Below are 20,290 nucleotides of genomic sequence, written 5' to 3'. Positions count from 1 at the left end.
TTTGAGGACATGGGGATGAAGTTCCAAGGTCTGGAACTCCCCAAGGACTTTAGGAAATCCATATTAGGAGTAGTATTACAATAATATAGAGAAATTTGTAAGGGAATTTGAGAGCATTTGTAAGGGATTATATCAACAATTGCAAGTAGCAGTAGAGAACTTCAAGGAATTAGAGAGCATTTGTAAGGGATTGTATTAACAATTGCAAGTAGCAGTAGAGAACTTCAGTGGAATGATTTTAAAGAGATTAAAGTTAAGTATTGTATGTTTTGATTGTATTGTAATCTAGTAAGCATTATTTAGAGAACTTTTTTTTGCTAAGTAGAGTTGATTGATTGTCTTGTGATCCTTTAAAACACATATTTAGTTTAAATTGCATTGTTTCATGAAGTCTTCTATTGAATCTATTATGCATTATGAGTAGAAACCATGTGCTTTTCTTTTGTGATTGTTTTTTGTGCTTTTCTTTTGTGATGATTTGGTAGTAAGTGTAGGGTGTAGAAGTTTAAGAATAAATCTTAATTTAATATGTGATGAGTGTTCTCCTAAACTTAATTTACATATCTTATAGGCCATAAGATTTGTTAAAACTTGTTGTGACCCACTTGACTTGACCACGAGCGGTTGTAAATTAACATGAAATGTTCATAATGTTCATTTAACTATGAAGCCTAGTAGTTAGGTGGCTGTGCAAATTTAGGGAGATAAATATTCTTGGAGGTTCGTATTAGAGCTTTCTGGGTGATAGATGGGTCATACAGTTATGGGGAGCATATATGTAGCACCATCTGGCACCGCTGCCAAAAGTAAATAACATATTAGTGAACTAATCTCATCTATAACTTGGGAGAGGAAAGATAGAAATATGCTTCTTTGGTCACAGTTTTTTTACATTCTTAAACTTCAAACCTACAACCTACTTAACTATTCACAAGAGAAAAGTACTTTTTATCAATCTTGCATTTCACCTTATTGATTGCTCTACTCTAGATAAGTTTTAACATAGAATTAAAATTGTAACTTAGGAGTAGTGGTAGCAAAATCACCTTTATTGACACTCCAAATTAGAGCCTAACAGTAGTAGACTAAAACTTCACCTAAAGTGATTATCTACTGTGGTTCCCTATGGGATCGACACTTGGGAATAAGGAAATTATTATATTACCTAAACGATACGTGCATTTGCATTAATACCTAGTGAATATTGTTTAACCGTGGCGACTCTTGAGTTATATAATTTATAAAATATATTTTAAAATTATAATACATAAACTCTCAAATGAGTAGGTATATCATAGAGAAAGTAGCAGTCGCTAACTTTAATTTCATGGAGGTCGAGTCTTTTTTTAGCCTTTATTATGTACCTTTTAGAGTCCTTAGGGGAGTCTTACTAGAAATAAGGTATGAGCACGAGTTTCATGGAGCTTGATACGGGAACAATGTGGTGGTAATGAGTAGTTAGTTCGTGTCCCGTACCTTAATTCTAGATTTTAGTTTGATGTATAACATTTAAGACTAGATATATATATATATACATATATATATATATATATTGTGTGTGTGTGTGTGTGTGTGTGTGTGTGTGTGTGTGTGTGTGTGTGTGGCCCAATCACCTTTTTTTCTTTCTTGGATATGTTGTCGGCCTAACGGCGCCCTGCCTGTCATTTATTTATACTTAGCTTGATTTACTTTACGCAGTGTGCTATTATTTCCTCTTTCTTTAATTTTGGTTTGTCTGGGAATCAAGTGAAGTATAATTTAGGCTCTTTAAAAACCTAAAATTTTCTCTTTTTTAGAATGCTAATAACAAAATATTAAGATTAGTCAAAATTTTGCATTAAGAAAATTAAATTATTTAAAACACACACTTTAATTTCTACATGGCCTTTAGGACGATTTTAAAATTGTTCGCATAGCATGAATTTCTCCAAAGTCATCCCTAATAGGGCCTTTAAATTAGGACTTTAGATAAGTGCGTCATTCTACATGTCTCGAGGAGAATCTCCTGTGCCTTTTCTACCCAACTGGATAAGTATAAGTTTTTATACTTAGGTGGTAGGGTGTTAGAAGCTTTCCCAATTCTGAAAGGATATAAGTCCTTTGTGGTAGTGTTTATAGCTTTGTAGTTGGACCTCTCTTTTCCTTTCCACTCTAGTGGCTTCCTCGCCATTTTGGTGAGTATAAGTCCTACTTATACATACTATAACTACAGAGGATCACAAGACTAGAGTTTCATTCTTTTAGAAGTAAGAATTCATACAATCTCTATTTCGATTGCTGGATAGAAGAATTGTAGATTTAATATGAAAAGTTGCATGATTGATAGAAGTCAAGAATCATCTAATGTCTTACTTTCTTCGTTTGGAATATAATCCATATTGATAATATAACTTGTATGACAAGATTGAGGATATAGATTATAGAACAGAGTAATCTTCAAAATAGCAACCATGTGCTTATTTATAGGCAAGCCATGAGTAACACAAAAGATTGATCAAATCCAATCCATCTTTGATAAGGTAACTGATCAGGAAAGTAAATTACTAGAATTCTATTACTATCATTAAAATTATATGTTTCTAATTCTCTTCTTTTTGCTTTGCAATTTACTGTCCAAAATTACTAGATAATCATAAAAATAAATGCACATCAAAATGTGCAAACAACTTGATTTCATATATCCAAGTATGCCAACGATAAGCCAAGAAGGTTAAAGGCTAATGCACACTTGTCAAAGACTGAGGTGCACTCATCAAATGATTAGGAGCAACTATCAAATGCCAAGATTCACTCATTATAAACTAAAGTGCACTCTACAAAGACCAAGATGTACACATCAAATGTACAATCACCTTAGTATAAAGGAGCTACTCACACAAACAACAAAAGTTACTTATATCTATCCAAAACTGACTACGTTATCAATAAGTCAACATTCCCTTCTAAAGGCCTATGAACTCGTCTACTCAATACTTGAATCCCCTCTCCCACCTAAGGAGAAGTCCACATGTACTCACTAGTATTCTTACCAGTATTTTCATTTGCAAATCAGAACTTTGGTCTTCTTGCTGATGTGTCTCTAATTAACTTGTCATGTATCTTCTACTTATTTATTCTGCATGCGGTCAAGGTGTAGTTTTTCCTATAGTTCCCAAAACCTCATAAATCAAGCATCAAAATGCCATTTCAAGATATAGATTCTAGTAATTTTATGCTAGCAGTAAAATCTTCAAAGCTTATATACCTCATTTTCTCTTTCTCCATCTTTTTCCTTTGTTATATATTCATTCTATGAGACCGTACAAGTCTTGCTAATAACGTTTTAGCAGCACAAATAAATTTAAATATAACCACTTCTACTAATATTAAGATATTGGGATTCTAATTCACTTATTTTTTGCAAGTTACCCTCCAAAGATTACAAAAAAATATATAAGAGAACAAAACATACATCGAGTATCCCAATGACTATATTTTGTACATCTAAATATATTAATGGCCTGGTTCGCAATCTGATAGAATTGCCTACAGAAGTTAGGTCAAAATAAAAATTTATTTCTCCAAAGCAAACAATATAACCACAACATACAAAATAAAAGATAAACACCTACAATTCGACAGACAGACAATCTCTCCCAATTCCCACAATTCGAGAAGTAGGAAATCTCTCACAAACCCTAACCTTAATACTCACAAGAATAATCTCATGCATAACCTTAGCCCTAAACATGTTAGCCTTATTATACCAAACAAGAATTAATTAAAAAAAACCTATATTGCCCTGAGGCTAGATGTTGGTGTAACAATCACATTGCCTTCAAAGTGGAAAAAAGTAAGTGTTCTTGCCCCTTCACCACAACCATCGCTATTTCTTCATCCTCTGTCTTTTCGTCACACACCGTGAGAACCTATAATATTCGAACCTTACAACGATCACGAAGGCGCGATTCCGAGTGACTATCACAACTATATCGACGTCTTAGAGTGGGAAGAAGGGAGTTTCAAGTTTTGTAAACAAGCGTAACGATGTCCACTTCCTAGGTGTTAGAATCCCACCAGTCTTCACAAGTGCATGAGACAAAAGATACAATCCCTTTGTAACCTTCCCAACAAGCTTAGCTCACGACTATATGGCACATCATGTTCCTGTCATTTGTGTCCATATATTAAACGCTACATATGTTACGATACTTCCCTAGGATTTCTCCTCTACAAAAACTCTAGCTCTTCATCCTTCTGATCCTTATTCCCAGAACCGAATGCTTTGATAACAATTTGATAGGATTCTCCACAAAAATTAGTGCAAGACAAAATTTTATTTCTCCAAAGCCGATAATTCAACCACAAACATATAAAATAAAGGATAAACACCAACAATTCAAGAGGTAGGTGATTTCTCCAAAACTCTACAAATCAAGAGGTATGAAATCTCTCCCAAACCCAAACTCTATAACTTACAACAATAATCTCATGCATAACCCTAACCCTAAATACATTAGCCATACATATACCAAACAAGAATTAATAAAAAAAGACTTAATTTCCCTTAGGCTAGGCAACGACGTAACACAATCCAATGTAAAATAAGGAAGGTTAAAGGTGTACAGACCAAGGTTCAATTTCCATCAGTGTACTCATTAAAAGCCAAGTTGCACTCATCTAAGGCTAAAATGCACTCACCAAAGGCTAAAGTACAGCCATCGGCCACCAAGTGCTTCAATTGCCAAAGACCAAGGTGCACTCACGAATCATGGTGCCCAAATTTAGGGGGCCACACACCTAACCAACAGAAGTTACTCACCCATCTTGTCCTAAAGCAATGACATCATCAAGAAATCAGCATTCCCTTTCTGAAAACATGTAAACACATCTACTAATTAGTGACACAAGTATTGCTTGCTAAAAAAGTTTTACATGTATGCCCACTAGTGGTCTAACCAATAATTTTTTATATTGCCTCCATAACTCTAATCCTGGTATTCATAAGTCTGTAATTATCTTATCATGCATTATTTATTTATTTATCCGCAAAAAAAAGGTGCAACTTTTCATGTAACGTTCGAAACTCTGAAATGTATAAGAGAAAAGACTATTTCGACGGATGAGCCTAGTGTTTTGTGCTAACAGTAAAATCCCCACACCCTCTCTCTCTCTCTCTCTCTCTCTCTCTCTCTCTCTCTCCTTCCCAATCTTTTTTTATATTATTATTTTTTTGGGAATTTATACATCTTCATATATACCTGCCCATCTCACACCAAAACTTTGATATTTACCTACATATCACTTTTACCCATGCCTTAAAATGTGGATTTGACTTGTGAACATTGATAATTAGTGGTAGTTTTGTGATTGAAAACAATTGAATGGTATGCGGGTGAATATGAAGATTTGGGTGTGAGATGTATAAACATACAGAATTGTGTGCTATGTATGTAAATGCTTCCCCACTTTTTATTAGGTTTTTTATTCTATGAGATTTGGCAAATCTCACTGGTAGAATCCTCGTAGTATCATTGCACCCAAATCTGAATGCAACAATCATTGATAATTAAGATTCACAAAAGACTAGTACAATTAACAACTACCAATTATCAGAAAAACGGACAATAATCAATGTTATTGATCATAATGGGAAATTATTTGGTAGTAAAACAAGAATATGTGAAACCCTAAGTTGGATATTTTTGTGCATTAGCAAGAAATAATGCTTATTAATCAACCTTGACCACATAGAACAAACTTAAAGAGATATGACTAATGATAATATATAGAGCTCCACAGTTTTAAGAACCTGAGAACACACTAACTATGGTTGTTTGTAGAGAAGCAATAGTATCAACTGCAGATTTAGCAAGCCAACTGATCCCCACTTTGAGCCGATGTTCATTGGTCGGCATCCTCAAGAGATAAGCCAGCTTCCGTGCTGTAATACAAGAATGTAACAATGATGAGATGAATGAATACATCCGAAAGGGACATTTACATACATACCACCCAATTTTTGTATATTTGTATATTTATATATCTAACACTAAACTTTGCTTTTTTATATTGATACCACCCAAATCTTTCATATCAAATAAAAAGTGCCACTATTTTAACTTTTAGAAAGTGAAATACACCTTTTCATGCATAGGTAAGTATAGGTAAGTTGGCCAATTGAAGTTTAGGTGTTAGATATGTAAATACATAGGAATTGAGTGGTATGTGTATAAATCTTCCAAAATCTTATATTGAAAAGAGGCAGAGACGTGAAGTTACCAGTATGTCCAATGGGTCCATCCAAAGTAAGGCCCTCTATAAAGCTTGGTGAGAAAGCAGCATCATTCCTTCCAAGGGTCATCATTTCTCCAAGATACTGGAAACTGGAAATCCAATGAGCAGAGCTTGTTGTTATGACTGTGAAGCAGATACTTATAATGCAACAGTGTTCGTTGAAATATTACGTTCTAGCTACCAGTTCTCATGTCATTTCTTATGTATTTTAGTTATTATTAGTTAATTTTCAGATTCATATCATTGTCCTCATTTCTCATTTTAAGATTTCTGCTAATTAGGAGTGCAACAGTTTTTTTCTTTTATTTTAGGAGTGCTCGACATGGGGCGCCATTTACACGACAATAGTCGCATGACCCCGAACCTGGAAGCGCCAAGCAGCCCTCTTAGCCCTAGGAATTGCCGCCCAAGGGAGTATCCTAATTATCCTATTATTAAATATTCACTTTCTTGATGTTTTAGGGTTAGTTTTTGGTTATATGTTTGTTTGGGACAGACGCCGGCCTCTTTGCTTTCCTGTCTAGGGCTGCATCTAAGGGTTGAGTAGTGCTCCGACCATGTCTCGCTCATGAAATGATGATTATCCTTCCCCCTACCCTTCCCCATCCGCCCCACACACTCCCCATCACCCGCCCTTGCTGCAGCCGCCCTGAACAGCAGCCCTTGGCTATTTTCCTGGAATTTCCCACTTTCTAGCTGCTTGTCACTGCCGCCCCAGACAACCCATCCTTTTGCTGTCCAGCAGTCCACTGCATCCGCCGTCGTTGTTGCCATCATTCCCCCTCGCTGTCACTGCCCAAAAGAACCGTTATCTGTTGTTATCCTCGATGTACGACCATCTTTCTTTCTGCCACCGCCAAAGACAGCAACCACAGTTTTTATTCCTGCAACTTCACACTTCCCGCTTGCTGCTACCAATACGCTCAGGACAACAACCACCCTTGTTCTTCTTGCAGCCTCACACTTCCACCTCGCTGCTACAAACACCCATTTGCTGCTGCCACACCTTCTAGCCCATTAACCGCTTTTTGCTACCTCTCGAAAGGTCAAATGCTTGCTGATCACCAACACCACCCCATGATCCACCATAGTTTGAGACAGGTTGTAACTATAGATTTCCGTTTTGTTGGGTTGCAATTTCCTATTTGATTTCAGTAGAAAAAATTTGTTTTTCCCATCGTTGTTAATTAACTCCGATATCATTTGATTTCAGAGCTAACATAACCCTGGTCCCATCCTAAGGTTACCTAAATCAACCAATACCTAAGGTTCCCTAAAACAAAGTTTAGAGCTAACATAAAACTAAGTTCAGTGCTGCTGAGATGAGGATGCTTAGGTTGATGAGTGGCTAGACACTTGGGGACAAAATGCAAAATGAGTATATACGTAATAGGGTTCGTGTAGCCCCAGTGGCGGACAAGATTAGAGAGAGATGTCTTAGATGATTTGGTCACATTAAACGTCGACCAGCTGATGAACTAATTAGGAGAGTAGATGTTTTAGATTCGACTGATGTTAAGAAAGGCAGAGGTAGACCCATAAAGAATTGGGCATATTTTTAAGAAAGAAATAATCTTAATTTATTAGAATTAAATGAAAATATGACATTAAATATGAATTAATGTAGAAAAAGTATTAATGTAGCCGACCCCACATAGTGAGATAAAAGTTTGATGTTGTTATTGTTGTTGTAGAAGATTTATAGGAAAGCATGACACATAATATTTTTTTTATAAAGTTAATGAGTAAGAAAAATAAATAAATCTTTTCCTAAAGATATTTGATGGAGAAATATGAAATAAAGATATAAGAAATATTGCATCATTGCATATAAATATAACTATGGATTACGGGTTTGTTTGAGGCAGCTATTAATTATTTATAATCTGTTGATAAGCAGATTATTCTGATAATCTGATAACCTGCAGATTATCAAAATAAACTGGTTTGCTGTTTGGGGCAGCTTATTCAGAACAGATTATTGACAGTTGTTGTTGAACAAATGACCATTCTGCCCCTATTTGGTTAAGTTATTTTCAACAGCTTCAAACGCTTGCATCACTGATTTTTCGTGTTATGCAAAATTGTCCGGCTCACTTTCTACTTACTCGATTAAAGAAGCATCAAACAAAATAAAATTATGTACAAAATTTATGCAGACACGTAAAAAAAAACTATGAATAACTGATATTAGCGAAAAGAATCCCCTTACACTCAACATTTATATATATATATATATATTAGAACGGCAAGAGAAAACTTCAATCATGTATTAAACACTCAAATTTTGGTCAGAAATTTCTTCTATCAACTATTTCTGCACAGATACACTGCTAATACCCAATCAGAAAGAACATCGCAACGAATCAGGGCTTCCAAATATAAAAAAAAATTAAAGTGAAAAAAAAAATCAAATCCATGAAAGAAAACAGATCACCCTCGCTCCTCCGACAGAGATCAAAATCGTCTTCTAATTTTCGCAGAAGAAGGAGCAACACAAGAAGTCTGTAATCGTAGCAACAAGAGCAGCATTCATTAATGGCGTCATCTTGAGGATCGTCAGGCGTCGACATCCTTTGAGCAGTCGGAGGATCCATCCCTATATGCAGACACAGGTAGGGAGAGACGAAGCCAAGCCCTTAGTTTTCTCTTCTCTTCTCTTCTTGTTCTCGGAGAAAGGAAGACGAAGAAACTGTGAAGACAGAGAGAAGCAGGGGTAGAAGAAGGAGAAGGCAGATCTCTTCTAGGGAAACGAAGAATCTAGGGAGGGAGAAGGCGAGAGATCAGGGGTACCTCTGGAATTAGCTGTTCCCGAACGCGGGACGCGGGCGCATCGAAGCCCATGAAGGATTTGTTGGACGCGGACGTTGTTCGGTAGGAATAATTTGCGCGAACTTGATATCCAAACAGTGCAGCGGTGCTGCCCCAAACGGGCCGAACATCTCGGGTAGAAAGAAGTACCAGAATCTAAGACCCAAAACACACCAAGGAAACCATCTAGGAGGCAGAGATAGTTGGGAATGAAATAATAAGCAATCAAATTCATCATGGAAAAGTGAAACAGTTCCTAAATTAGGACCAAAAAATAGTGGTGGCAACATGTTGAGTGGTTGAAAAACAACCAATTTTTTTCGGCAACATTCATACGAGTAATTAACCGTAGTAGTGCTGACAAGTTGGAAAAGAGATTCGACCATAAACACAACCAGCACCAAGACCAGGTTTACCCCATTTTTTTCTTATGATGGTAATAATAGTGGTCGATTTGTGATTATTAAAAAAATATAGTTAGCTCCGAGCTCTAAAGAAAATGAAAGAGAGCCACAAAAATGTTGGGAATAATATAATTAATCATCAATTGAGCTTCAACAATTTAAAGAGATGGATTGAAACTAAAACAACATAGCAATAAAAATTATCGTTTTTATTTACTCAAGTAGATGGAGTAGTGGTAAAAGGGTGATATTAAAGAAATTCATAGAATTTACCTTTCAAGGTACTACAGTAATCATCCTATTGTAAAGACAAATGAAAAAGTATACTCCTAAGAGATGGTGTTATCTTAATAGAAAGTGATATGAATAAAGTCCCACATGCTTTTGCAGTCTGCTAAAACATGATGATAAGAGTATTCGATGGTTCAAGACTATTAAGCATTCAAATAATAATAATAGTCAAAGGCTAGATATTTTATATGTTTAGCAATATCCAAAGAGTCCAAATAATAAAGTTTCTCAAATGATCCAACGAGCAAATGAAAGGCCCAAACCACATGAGCTAGTTGAAAACATTGAGTTTAATAATGGCACAAATGTTGGAAAAGTGCTTCATCCAGGAAAGGAGTAAAAGATGTCAATAAACACCAAAAAGAGAATGAAAAAACCTTGATTTAATTAATCATAGATTGAGAGTTAATGCTTAGATGAGGTTGCAGGGAAACAACCGAAAGATCATTGAGCAGAAAAGTGCAGGAGAGAGACTTCACAAGCAGAAATACGTGAGTGACGGAGTTATGGGTGCAAGAGAGAACACAGCGGAAAGTAGCAATGGAGCAGGAAAAAAATTATTAATAGGCAACAAATGTCATCTTGGTAGTTATAGCAAAAGGCAATGAGTTGGGCATGCAAAGGGTGTCACGTTGGCGAGTAAGTGATGCAAGCTGTAATTGAAATTATTGCTCAAAAAATCACCTTCATTTTATAGATGATGGGTTTATATACAGTCTTACTAGTTACAACATCTACAAATGAATCCTTCCACTTCATCTATTTATTTATAAGTAGGACCCTCAATTAGATACAAATCTCAACACTCCCCCTCAAGATGGGCAAAAAATATTCACTAAGCCCATCTTGTCTACAAAACCTAGACAAATCTAACGTGCCAAGTCCTTCGGTGACGCAATCCTCCACTTGCTCTTCAATGGGTACATGACTTAGCTCCAGCAGTCCATTATTCAGCTCTTCCTTGATGAAGAACCTCTCAATCTCCACATGTTTGGTTCTATCATGTTGCACCTAGTTGTTAGCAATGTTGATTGCCGACTTGTTGTCTCACCACAACTTCATTTGAGTTCTGTGATCCACTTTGAGTTAAGCCAATAAGGTTTTCAACCACATCATCTCAAAAACACCTAATGTCATGGCTCTGTATTCTGCCTCTGTTGTTGATCTTGATACAACCGATTGTTTGTTGCTCTTCCACGAAACCAAGTTGCCACCTACAAACATGCAATATCCTGATGTAAATCGTCTATCATCAGCACAGCTTGTCCAGTCAAAATCACAAAAGCCCTCAATATCTATATGCCCACTCTTCCGTATATCAACACTTTCCTTGGAGCACTCTTCACATAACTCGGAATCTGATACACTGTATTCATATGACCCTTGGATCATGAATGTAGTGGCTCACCAAACTCACTATAAAAGAAATATTGGGTCGAACATTACACATATAGATCAGGCAACTCACCAGTCTTTACTACCTCTCACGATCAACCGATTCAACTGTCTCTATACTAAGCTTGACCTTCTAATCAGTCAGAGAGATTGCAAGTTTGCGCCCCTCGCATACATATCTCCATGAGAAGATTTAGTATATACTTTTCTGGGATAGGACCGATTCCATATGTCCATTGACCACTTCAATCCCAAGAAAATATCTGAGTTGTCCCAAATCATTTACCTCAAATTGCTTCCCCAAACTTCCCTTCAGTTGAGCAGCCTCTGCCTCAACATCACCAATGATAATTGTCATCCATATACACAACAAATATGGTAGTGTGACATTCATGTTACCGAAAGAACAACGTGTGATCTGCAGTAATATGCTGCTATCCCATGCCAACCATCATTATTCTAAACTTGTCAAATCAGGCTTGAGGAGACTGCTTCAAGCGATACAGTGACTTCCTAAGCTTACACAACTTGCCCACTATCTGAGATGTCCTGAATTTTGATGTTATCTCCATATATACTTTTTCTAGTAGCTGTCCATGAAGAAAAACATTATTCACATTCAGTTAGTGCTCTCCCTCCATCATTCATTGCCAGAGAAGTCAGTGTCCTCGTCGTGCTCATCTTTACGACTGGTGCAAATGTTTCATCATATTCAATGTCATACGTCTGACAGTATCCTTTTGACACTAGCAAGTTTTGTACCTCTCCACCTTCCCTTATGGAGTTTCCTTCACCGTGAATATCCACTTGCATCCAATTGCCTTCTTCCTTGCAGGAAATGATACAATCTCCCATGTTTGATTTTAATCAGAGCTCCAGGAAATGATACAATCTCCCATGTTTGATTTTAATCAAGAGCTCCAAGCTCTTCATGCATCGTTGGTTTCCACTTGAGATCCTCTATAACAATCTTCCAACACTTGGGTATAGAGCCAAAGTCCAATGATGCAATAAATACTCCATGCAAAGTTGAAACGTTAGAATAAGAAATAAAGTTCGCAATATCAAATTTCCACCCAAAATAATCAGAAGAATGTCCTGCATTGTTGTGGGAGGTTTTCCTCAATGTTGGGTTGGGGGGTTCGGAGTAGGGAGAAGAAATAATCACCTGGGAGTTTTGAATCAATACTGGATGGTTTAGGTGTCTCGAGATTTGGGGAAGCCCAGAACAAAGGACTTATTGGCGTTGTAAACTTCGTTCCCTCAATTTGTTTTGTTACTCCGTGTATACACCCTTAACTCACCTTCAACCTAAATCCCACAATCTCTAAGGTCAATCTCGTCAATTTTTGGCTCCTCAGTTGATTCATCCCACATCACACGACATGATATTACTCTCACTTGCACCACACCATCACCACTACCACTCCCTCTCTCTTGCCTCATATCTTTAGTGTCTGTTGAGTCACTAAAGGGTGAATTCATATCCAAAGTGTAGAATGGTCCAAACTCTCTGAATGTCAGCCATACTCACGGAAAATCACTTCTCAATTGAGCTCCAACTGACAACCCTTTTGAGTAGCAAAATAACCCATGAACATACATTTCACAAGTCTGAGATCCAACATCCATACAGATGGTTTATTACCTTTCACAAACCATAGACATCCAAATATCTTTAATGGAAGGATCCTACTATTGTCTCCTTTCAACATCAGACAAGAAGCTTTCCACTCCAACAGTCTTGAGGGCATCCTGTTAATCAATTGAGAGGTTGTCAACAGTGCTAGCCGCCATAAGTGTTGTGGGACATTCATTGTCATCATTATGCTCTGCTCTATCTCTAGAAAAAGCTGATTCTTCCTCTCTACTACTCTATTCTGTGCAGATGTGTATGGACATGTGATTGATCTTGTATCTCTTGAGCTGACAAGTAGTACACAAATGTTTTATTTATATATTGTCTCATTATCAAATCGTAGTGCCTTCATAACTGCACCATATTGGGTCTGGATTGCCTTGTGAAAATCATTAAAGCAAGCAACCACCTCACTCTTCTGTTTCATCAAATATATCCAGTTAACATGAGAAAAAAAATCAATAAATGTTACAAAATACCGTTAATCATTCATAGAACTATTAGGAACAAGGTCCCCATACATCAAAATATATCAAATTAAACACACTAGAGCTCATATTCCCAGAACTGACATAAGAGCTCATAGTGAGCTTGCCAAACTCACAAGCATCACTCATCAATTTCTCTTTAGTTGTCTTTTTATACATAGATGGATTCGACTGACTCAGTAAATTAAGACTAGAATGTCTCATATGTCTGTGATGAAGCAGTAACACATTATCGACGTTCGTCCACAATCTGCTACTACAGCACTTTCCACCATGGATGCTAGAGCTGAGCCAATCCCCTCTGAGTCCAAGTACCAGAGTCCGTTATGCCACGTTCTATTCCCAAGTGTCTGGCCCGTCCATTTCTCTTGGAAGGTCACCTGAGGAATATCAAAAGAAATAATGCATTTTAACTGGAGAATAATGACACAAATGGATAAACGGTTTACTGGAAAAGGAGGAGAGGAGCATGCAAAATATTAGACAAAGTCATATGAGTGGTACATCTCATTGTACCCTTACCAACTACATGCTGCATTGTACCATCAACAGTGTGTATAGTCTCTGGTATAACTAGATGAGTATATGAAAGAAACTCTTCAACAGTACCTGTCACGTGACAAGAAACACCAGACTATGATTCATTCTGATAAGTTTGTGGTGGAGATAAAGACAAAAGAAAGTGTAACTAGTACCTTTGCTGAAGTGAGCATAAGTGGCAATGTTACCCCTTGATATCAATGAAATTGAAACATCTTCAGCTCCATCTCCTGCTGCTTTCTGCTTACTCTTCAACAACTTCAATAGACACTCATGATTCTAACTAGTAAAGATCACACATGTTTCTCCCTCGTCCTGTGCTACCATCAGATTTGTCCGATAGCCCCCTCTTCCACCTTTACGGCACCCGCAACCACCACCACAACCACGACCTCCACCTTGTCCACGTCCACCTCTCTCCTTCGGTGGCTTAGGACAGACCCTGCTCAAATGACCAACCCCACTACAATTGTAACACTTGCGAGTTTCCCCCTGGACACCTAGAGTATCTGGGCTCGCAGCAGCCAATGCTGATAGTGCACCAAAAAAATCACTTGGCTCAGAGTGTAGCTTCATGAGACTCTCCTCCTATATTATCGCAGCAATGGCCTCATCTAGTGTAAGAAGAACGCCTGGGAATAAAAACTTATGTCCTTTGATTAAAGGCCGCGTTTAGATGAATCAAAAACTGCATAGTCCTCATCTGTGCAAAGATCTCTCCTTTCTTGCACCCACGATCACCACAGTTCGACATAGGTGAGAAGTGATTAAGATCTTACCACCGCTCCAAGTCTATAGAGCACTCCTGAATCGATCTATCACCTGAACCATTGTCTCTATCTCAAGTTGAATATGGAACACCCTCCTGTGGTTCCCAGCTCCAGAATAGATCCTCAGATTTGCCCAAATGTCGCTCACCATTTGAATGTCATCCACTGATGAGGCAATCGATGGAACCATCGAGTTGAGTAGGCAGGTGTAAAGCAAGGCATGTGTGGTCCTCCACTCATCTCTCTCAGCACTGTCACTCTTTGGCTCAACCCTCGTCACTCTTTGGCTCAACCCTGGCTCAACCCCCGTCAAGTACCCTTCTAGTCTATTCCCTACTAGAGCAGTATCAATCCAACGTTACCAGCTTAAATACGTGGCCAGTCCATCGAGTTTCAGATTCACAAAAGGGAGATCTAGCTTCACCTACGTCGGAGCATGTGCTAAGGTAGTGGCTCTCGTCTTGAAGCTAGCTCCCTGTATGAGCCCGACCAAGACCTTCAGAACTTCAAAATCAATCTTCCCTAGAAGTTCCACTCCTTTAACTCCCCCACTATATCCATCTCTGACCATCCTCAATTACAAGGCTGCAACTCCCCTGTTCCAAGAGACCCTTCACCGATTGGAAGTCCTTCGCTTCAGTCTCTACTTCGATAAAAAATGTGTTTTTTTGCTTTTGCAACAAGAACAAGATTGAGAAACACAGACCCGACGTCGTTTCTTTCATCATCTCGCAAATCTAGCCAAGTCACTTCTTCCTCGTCTCGCAGCAAGAGCAAGATCGCGACACAAACAATGTTGCTTCTTCCCCATCTCGTGAATCCAGCTGACCTAGCCTATGCCTCGTCTCGTGAATCCAGCCGACCTTGCTTCTTCCCCGTCTCGCAAACCCAGCCGCAGAGAACTCCAAAAACCTTCGCCCGTAAAGGGGTTCACGCGACTTCTGTGAATAGGGGTGAGAAGACGACGATGGTTGCAGGAGGGACGGGTGAGAGAGCGGTTAGGGTTAAGCTTTGATACCAAATTGAAATTATTGCTCAAAAAAAACACTTTTATTTCATTGATAGCAGGCTTATATAGTGTCTTACAAGTTGCAACATTTACAAATAAATCCCTTGACTTCATCTATTTACAAGTAGTACCCTACATTAGATGCAAATCTCAACAACTACATCGCATCAAAACACTAGAACAAACACATAGATAGGTGGCTGGCTTAATGTGCGAGTATTTGGACAGGCATAAAGAGAGATGTAAGGGAAAGGGGAAAAATTGGCAAGGCTTAGCCTTGCTTAGATGCAATGACGAGACAATTGAAAACATGAGATATATTCACTATAAACATGCTTACATATAGACAAATACAATGGATAAAATAAGAAGAAAATAATGGAGCAAAAAAGTGAAGAATGCCCTCTAATATGAGAATATATTATGAAAAAATAATAATAATAAATAATTAATTGTTTCTCTATAATTACCTGCATTATATTTTTCCTCGGATAAGATATTTAAGAGCCAGATTTGAATTAAACAAGGAAAATTAACGAAATACATACCGAAATGGTAAAAGAGGTCGATCATTAATTGATGCCCAAAGATTCCAACCAGCAAAATCTGCTTGCTGAAAAGCAACCTAGACAAATTGCCAGCCAAATGTTATTTCAGAATAATTATAAAATAAGAAAATATAAAGCTAACCAAAGGAAAATGAGATGCACAGCAAACAAGAATTAAAAATAACTGCTCCATAAAATAAATAAAACTACGGTGCCAGGTGTGCAAATAGGCGAAGACATTGCAAAGCATTGTATGAAGTACAAAACCAAAGATCCACCAGAACGAGCACTCAAAAGAAATACTAAAGCCATTATAAATTTAACATAACTTCAATAAACATAATCACTACTCAATGAGATCACCACAAAAAAGAAGGGTCATTTACATACATACCACACAATTCAATGTATTTACATATCTAACATCTAAACTTCCATATCTACATACAAAACACTCTAATCTTTAATATCACAAAAAAATATCACAACTATTATCTTTTTAAATGTGAAGCACAGCTACCATACATAGGTTCATGATATCAAAATGTTATAAATGTAACTATCAAACTTTAGGTGTTAGATATGTAAATAAAAAAGAATTGTATGGTATGTATGTGAATTTTCCAAAAAAGAACCAACATACTTGAGCAGTTGCAGGAAGCAACTTTCCGGATGAATCCCTCATAGCCGCAGAGTCACCTATTGCAAATATTCTAGGATGACCTTTTACACGGAGAGTTTCATCAGTTTCTGCTTGTCCCCTTCCATTAAGGGGTAACGTACGGGGTTGGTCAGAAGGTTCCAGCTCAGGTACAAGTGATTTGGAACCCACAGTCCATAAAACCAAATCTGCCTCCAGAATCTGACTCTGCAGACCTCTCTGAGCAGGTTTTAGCTCCAAAATAAATTTTCTGTTTGTTTTTACTTCATTATCAACACTAATTACTTGCTCAGTTCTTGGAATCACAACCCAGTCCTTACTAGGAGCTTCAGTAATCGAGCTCACAAAATAACCCAAGTGAAGCTTAGTGTTTCGAGATGAAAGAACCTGCAGAAAACAGTCGAACAATGAAAATATCACAATTATGATATTAAAGGTGCATATTACATCAATATATATTAAATAAAGAACATTTATGGAGAACCATACTTATAACATTCATTATTAGACAGACTCTTCCAGTTTGTTATTTTCTAATTCCTTGAGCGTTGCATATGATGTTAGCTCTAGTTGACTCAACTCTGTAAAAACTCTAGTTAATGGAATATCAAAATATATATGTTGATCTACCACACAAAAATAGTATTTCATAGACTAAAAACAATTATTAAAGTTAAGGGGCCATTTGGGATTACTTTAATCTTTTATTTTCTATTTCTAGTTTTCGTTTATGTTTTCATTAGAAACAAAACATGTTTGACTATTTTATTAGTATCTGGTTGTTTCTACAAAGTGTTCTCAAAATCATATTAATTTGGTAGAAATAAAAAATAAAAATATGTAAATAAAACTCTAAACAAGCAGACTTCTAAAAATGAAAGAAAAAAAAAACAAATTTGATTCCAAACAAGCCCTCAATAAATTCAAAACAGATGTGAGAGTTTAATGGTTGTATTCTCTCTTTTTTTTCTTTTTTTTTTTTTTTGTATTACTAAATTGCTCAAAAGTTAATAAGTTTCAAAATAGTTCTATTCCTATTGCTCCGCTAACTAATTATTAGCATTAATCTAACACCAATACCTAGCTAAATGCAGTTAATTACAAAGGTATCCCTTTATGCGAAATATAGCTAAAGAAAAGTTCCCATGATTTGCAGATGGTTCAAAAAAACTTATCAATGAGATGAAACTGAGATTCTTTACGATGTTTGCAAAATTAAATTTGCAACCTCGATGAAACTGAAGCTTTAAAACCAAAACTCTAAAGCTGACACATTAGAAAAGTTGATCATACTTTCAAAGCAGCTTCTCTATTTCCAGATGGTGCACTGGGACAGATGGAAGTTTCAACATTGATTGCGTGAACTATTCCGAAGCTTTTTAATCTCTCAGATATTGTGGCAGCAAGCTCTACTCCAGAGTAGCCACACCCAACAATAGCAACACTTATAGGAGAAGAATCATTACTGAAATGATCCCTTTCCAACATCCTCAACTTGTCATCAATTTTCTGTATTCATTACTTCTCAAATTATAAGACCAATTAATAGGTGCTTTGGCAGAAACCAGAGCAGGCATAAATGAACAGAAAAAAAAAAAAACAGAAGCGGTTAAACAAAATCAGGATTTTCATAATCCCAAAAAGAAAAAGTTGTTTAAAACATAAATTCAATCCAAACATTTCAACTCGAGACCTCTGAGTTGCAATTTATCATGATTAGCATTTACACAGTAAAAGAAACCTGTATTTCTTGCACTTATAAAGTATTTTTCCTACATTTTTTTTTTCATTCTTTCCAGATTTCACAGGTGTCAGTTTAAGGTTTTGGGGCTTGCCCACAATGAGGATGAACTGTTCCAAACATTAACTATGTACACATGCATAAGATGACATGCTCTTTCTCCATCGTAATAATAACTAAAATGGAAGGAGAACAATCAGCTAACTTGTAAAGCATTGAAAAAAAATAAGAATTCGGGATTGAAAATTCCATCTTGTTAGCGTATACAGACCACGAATCATAGTCTGTTTGCATCCTGATCACATATGTTGCTTCAATTACATCTGCCTTTGATAAGCAGTAGTGTGAAAATATCAACTTAACATGTATGAAATAAACATCAAGCACAAACAGCATCAACAATGATAAGCAAGTTCATTGTAAGGATGCATAATCACCAATAAAACAATAGATTTCTAGCAGTTTATCAGTATCAAACACAATGATGCCACACACAATGTAGAAAACAAAATTCAGAAGGAAAAATAGTCAAATCGCGGGACGCTCATGGCAGTTTTCGTCTTCTGCTTCGTTGAATCACCTACCTCGTTCGTCGTCTTCATCGATCTCGTCGCTACGTCGTGCTCGAAGAAGGGGTTCTCACCTCATCAACTTCGTCTGCTTTGTCCTTCGTCATGCTGCTCGTTCGAAGAAGATTTCCGTCGTCTTCCACCTTCAATCACCTTCCTCCTTTCGCATATTCCTCGATTTCGTTGCTTCATCGTGCTCGAGAAGAAGGGGTTCGCTCTTCGACTTCGTCAGCTTCGTCATGTTGCAATTGCCCTAATTGTCGTTTCTTCGTCGTTTGCTCTTTCCTCGACTGCATTCTTCACTGCTCCTAAAGCCTCACCTCCTTCAACCGGTGATGGCTTCGGGAAGAACTTATGTTGCTGCCCTTGCGGGTGTTCATGCCTCAGGTACTCCTAAAATGAGTTTGTTCCCGCCTTCTTTTGCGCCGTTGGAGGGTGGCGAGCTCTGTTATATCAAGAAAGCTGGTAGGAATAATGGGAAGTCAACCATCTTTTTTACTGAAGCCGAAAGTAATCTGCTTACTTCCGCATGTCATCTAAATTTGGTGGGGAATCTCCTTTATGGCCATCCCAAAATGGAGATGATTCGTAAGAAATTTGAGCTTATGCACGTTGTTGGGGATTAAAATTTAGACTTTTAGATGGGCGGCACATCCTTATTCAACTTAACAATGAAGAGGATTACACATGCTTATTTTCTATAAAACTAGTTTGGATTGATAATAGAGCAACGAAAATTTTGAAATTGACTGTGGATTTTGTCCCACAGAAGAAACCACCAACCATACCAATCTGGATTCGCCTCTCTGACCTGAAATTTCATTATTTTAATAAAAAAATGTTATACTCTATTGTTTCAGTCTATGGTAAGCCACTCAAAACGGATATTCCTATTTTTAATCTTTCATGTCCTTCGGAAGTCAGGGTGTTTATTGAAAGAAGCATCACTTTAATCGCTCTCGAGGAAATTTGGTTAGGCTCACAACACCAAGGATATTGGCGAAGGGTAGTTATTGAGCATTTCTCTATGTATTGCTCTCATTGTCGTATGTTCGGTCACTCCAATTCTTACTGTCGTATGTTCGATCACTCCAAATTTGGTGAGGTTCACAACACCAAGGATATTGGCGATGGGCAGTTATTGAGTC

At 37.2% G+C, this 20,290-nt stretch overlaps 1 protein-coding gene across 1 annotated transcript in view; it reads right to left on the bottom strand.

The window, feature by feature from the left end:
- Nucleotides 1-5,615: 5,615 nt before the first annotated feature.
- LOC110035971 (alternative NAD(P)H-ubiquinone oxidoreductase C1, chloroplastic/mitochondrial) overlaps nt 5,616-20,290 on the bottom strand; it is a 70,069-nt gene continuing 55,394 nt past the window's right edge. The window contains exons 7-11 of the mRNA XM_020740310.1: nt 18,126-18,341; nt 16,815-17,219; nt 16,172-16,248; nt 6,262-6,365; nt 5,616-5,923 (exon numbers count right to left, since the gene is read on the bottom strand). Of these exons, the coding sequence (XP_020595969.1) occupies nt 5,784-5,923; nt 6,262-6,365; nt 16,172-16,248; nt 16,815-17,219; nt 18,126-18,341 (942 nt within the window). The 3' untranslated portion in view covers nt 5,616-5,783. The remainder of the gene's footprint in view (nt 5,924-6,261; nt 6,366-16,171; nt 16,249-16,814; nt 17,220-18,125; nt 18,342-20,290) is intronic.

Source organism: Phalaenopsis equestris, unplaced genomic scaffold (assembly GCF_001263595.1).
Source record: "Phalaenopsis equestris unplaced genomic scaffold, ASM126359v1 Scaffold201096, whole genome shotgun sequence".
Taxonomy (NCBI): domain Eukaryota; kingdom Viridiplantae; phylum Streptophyta; class Magnoliopsida; order Asparagales; family Orchidaceae; genus Phalaenopsis; species Phalaenopsis equestris.
The sequence above is the reverse complement of the archived record's forward strand: the minus strand, read 5'-3'. Positions and strand labels throughout refer to the sequence as shown.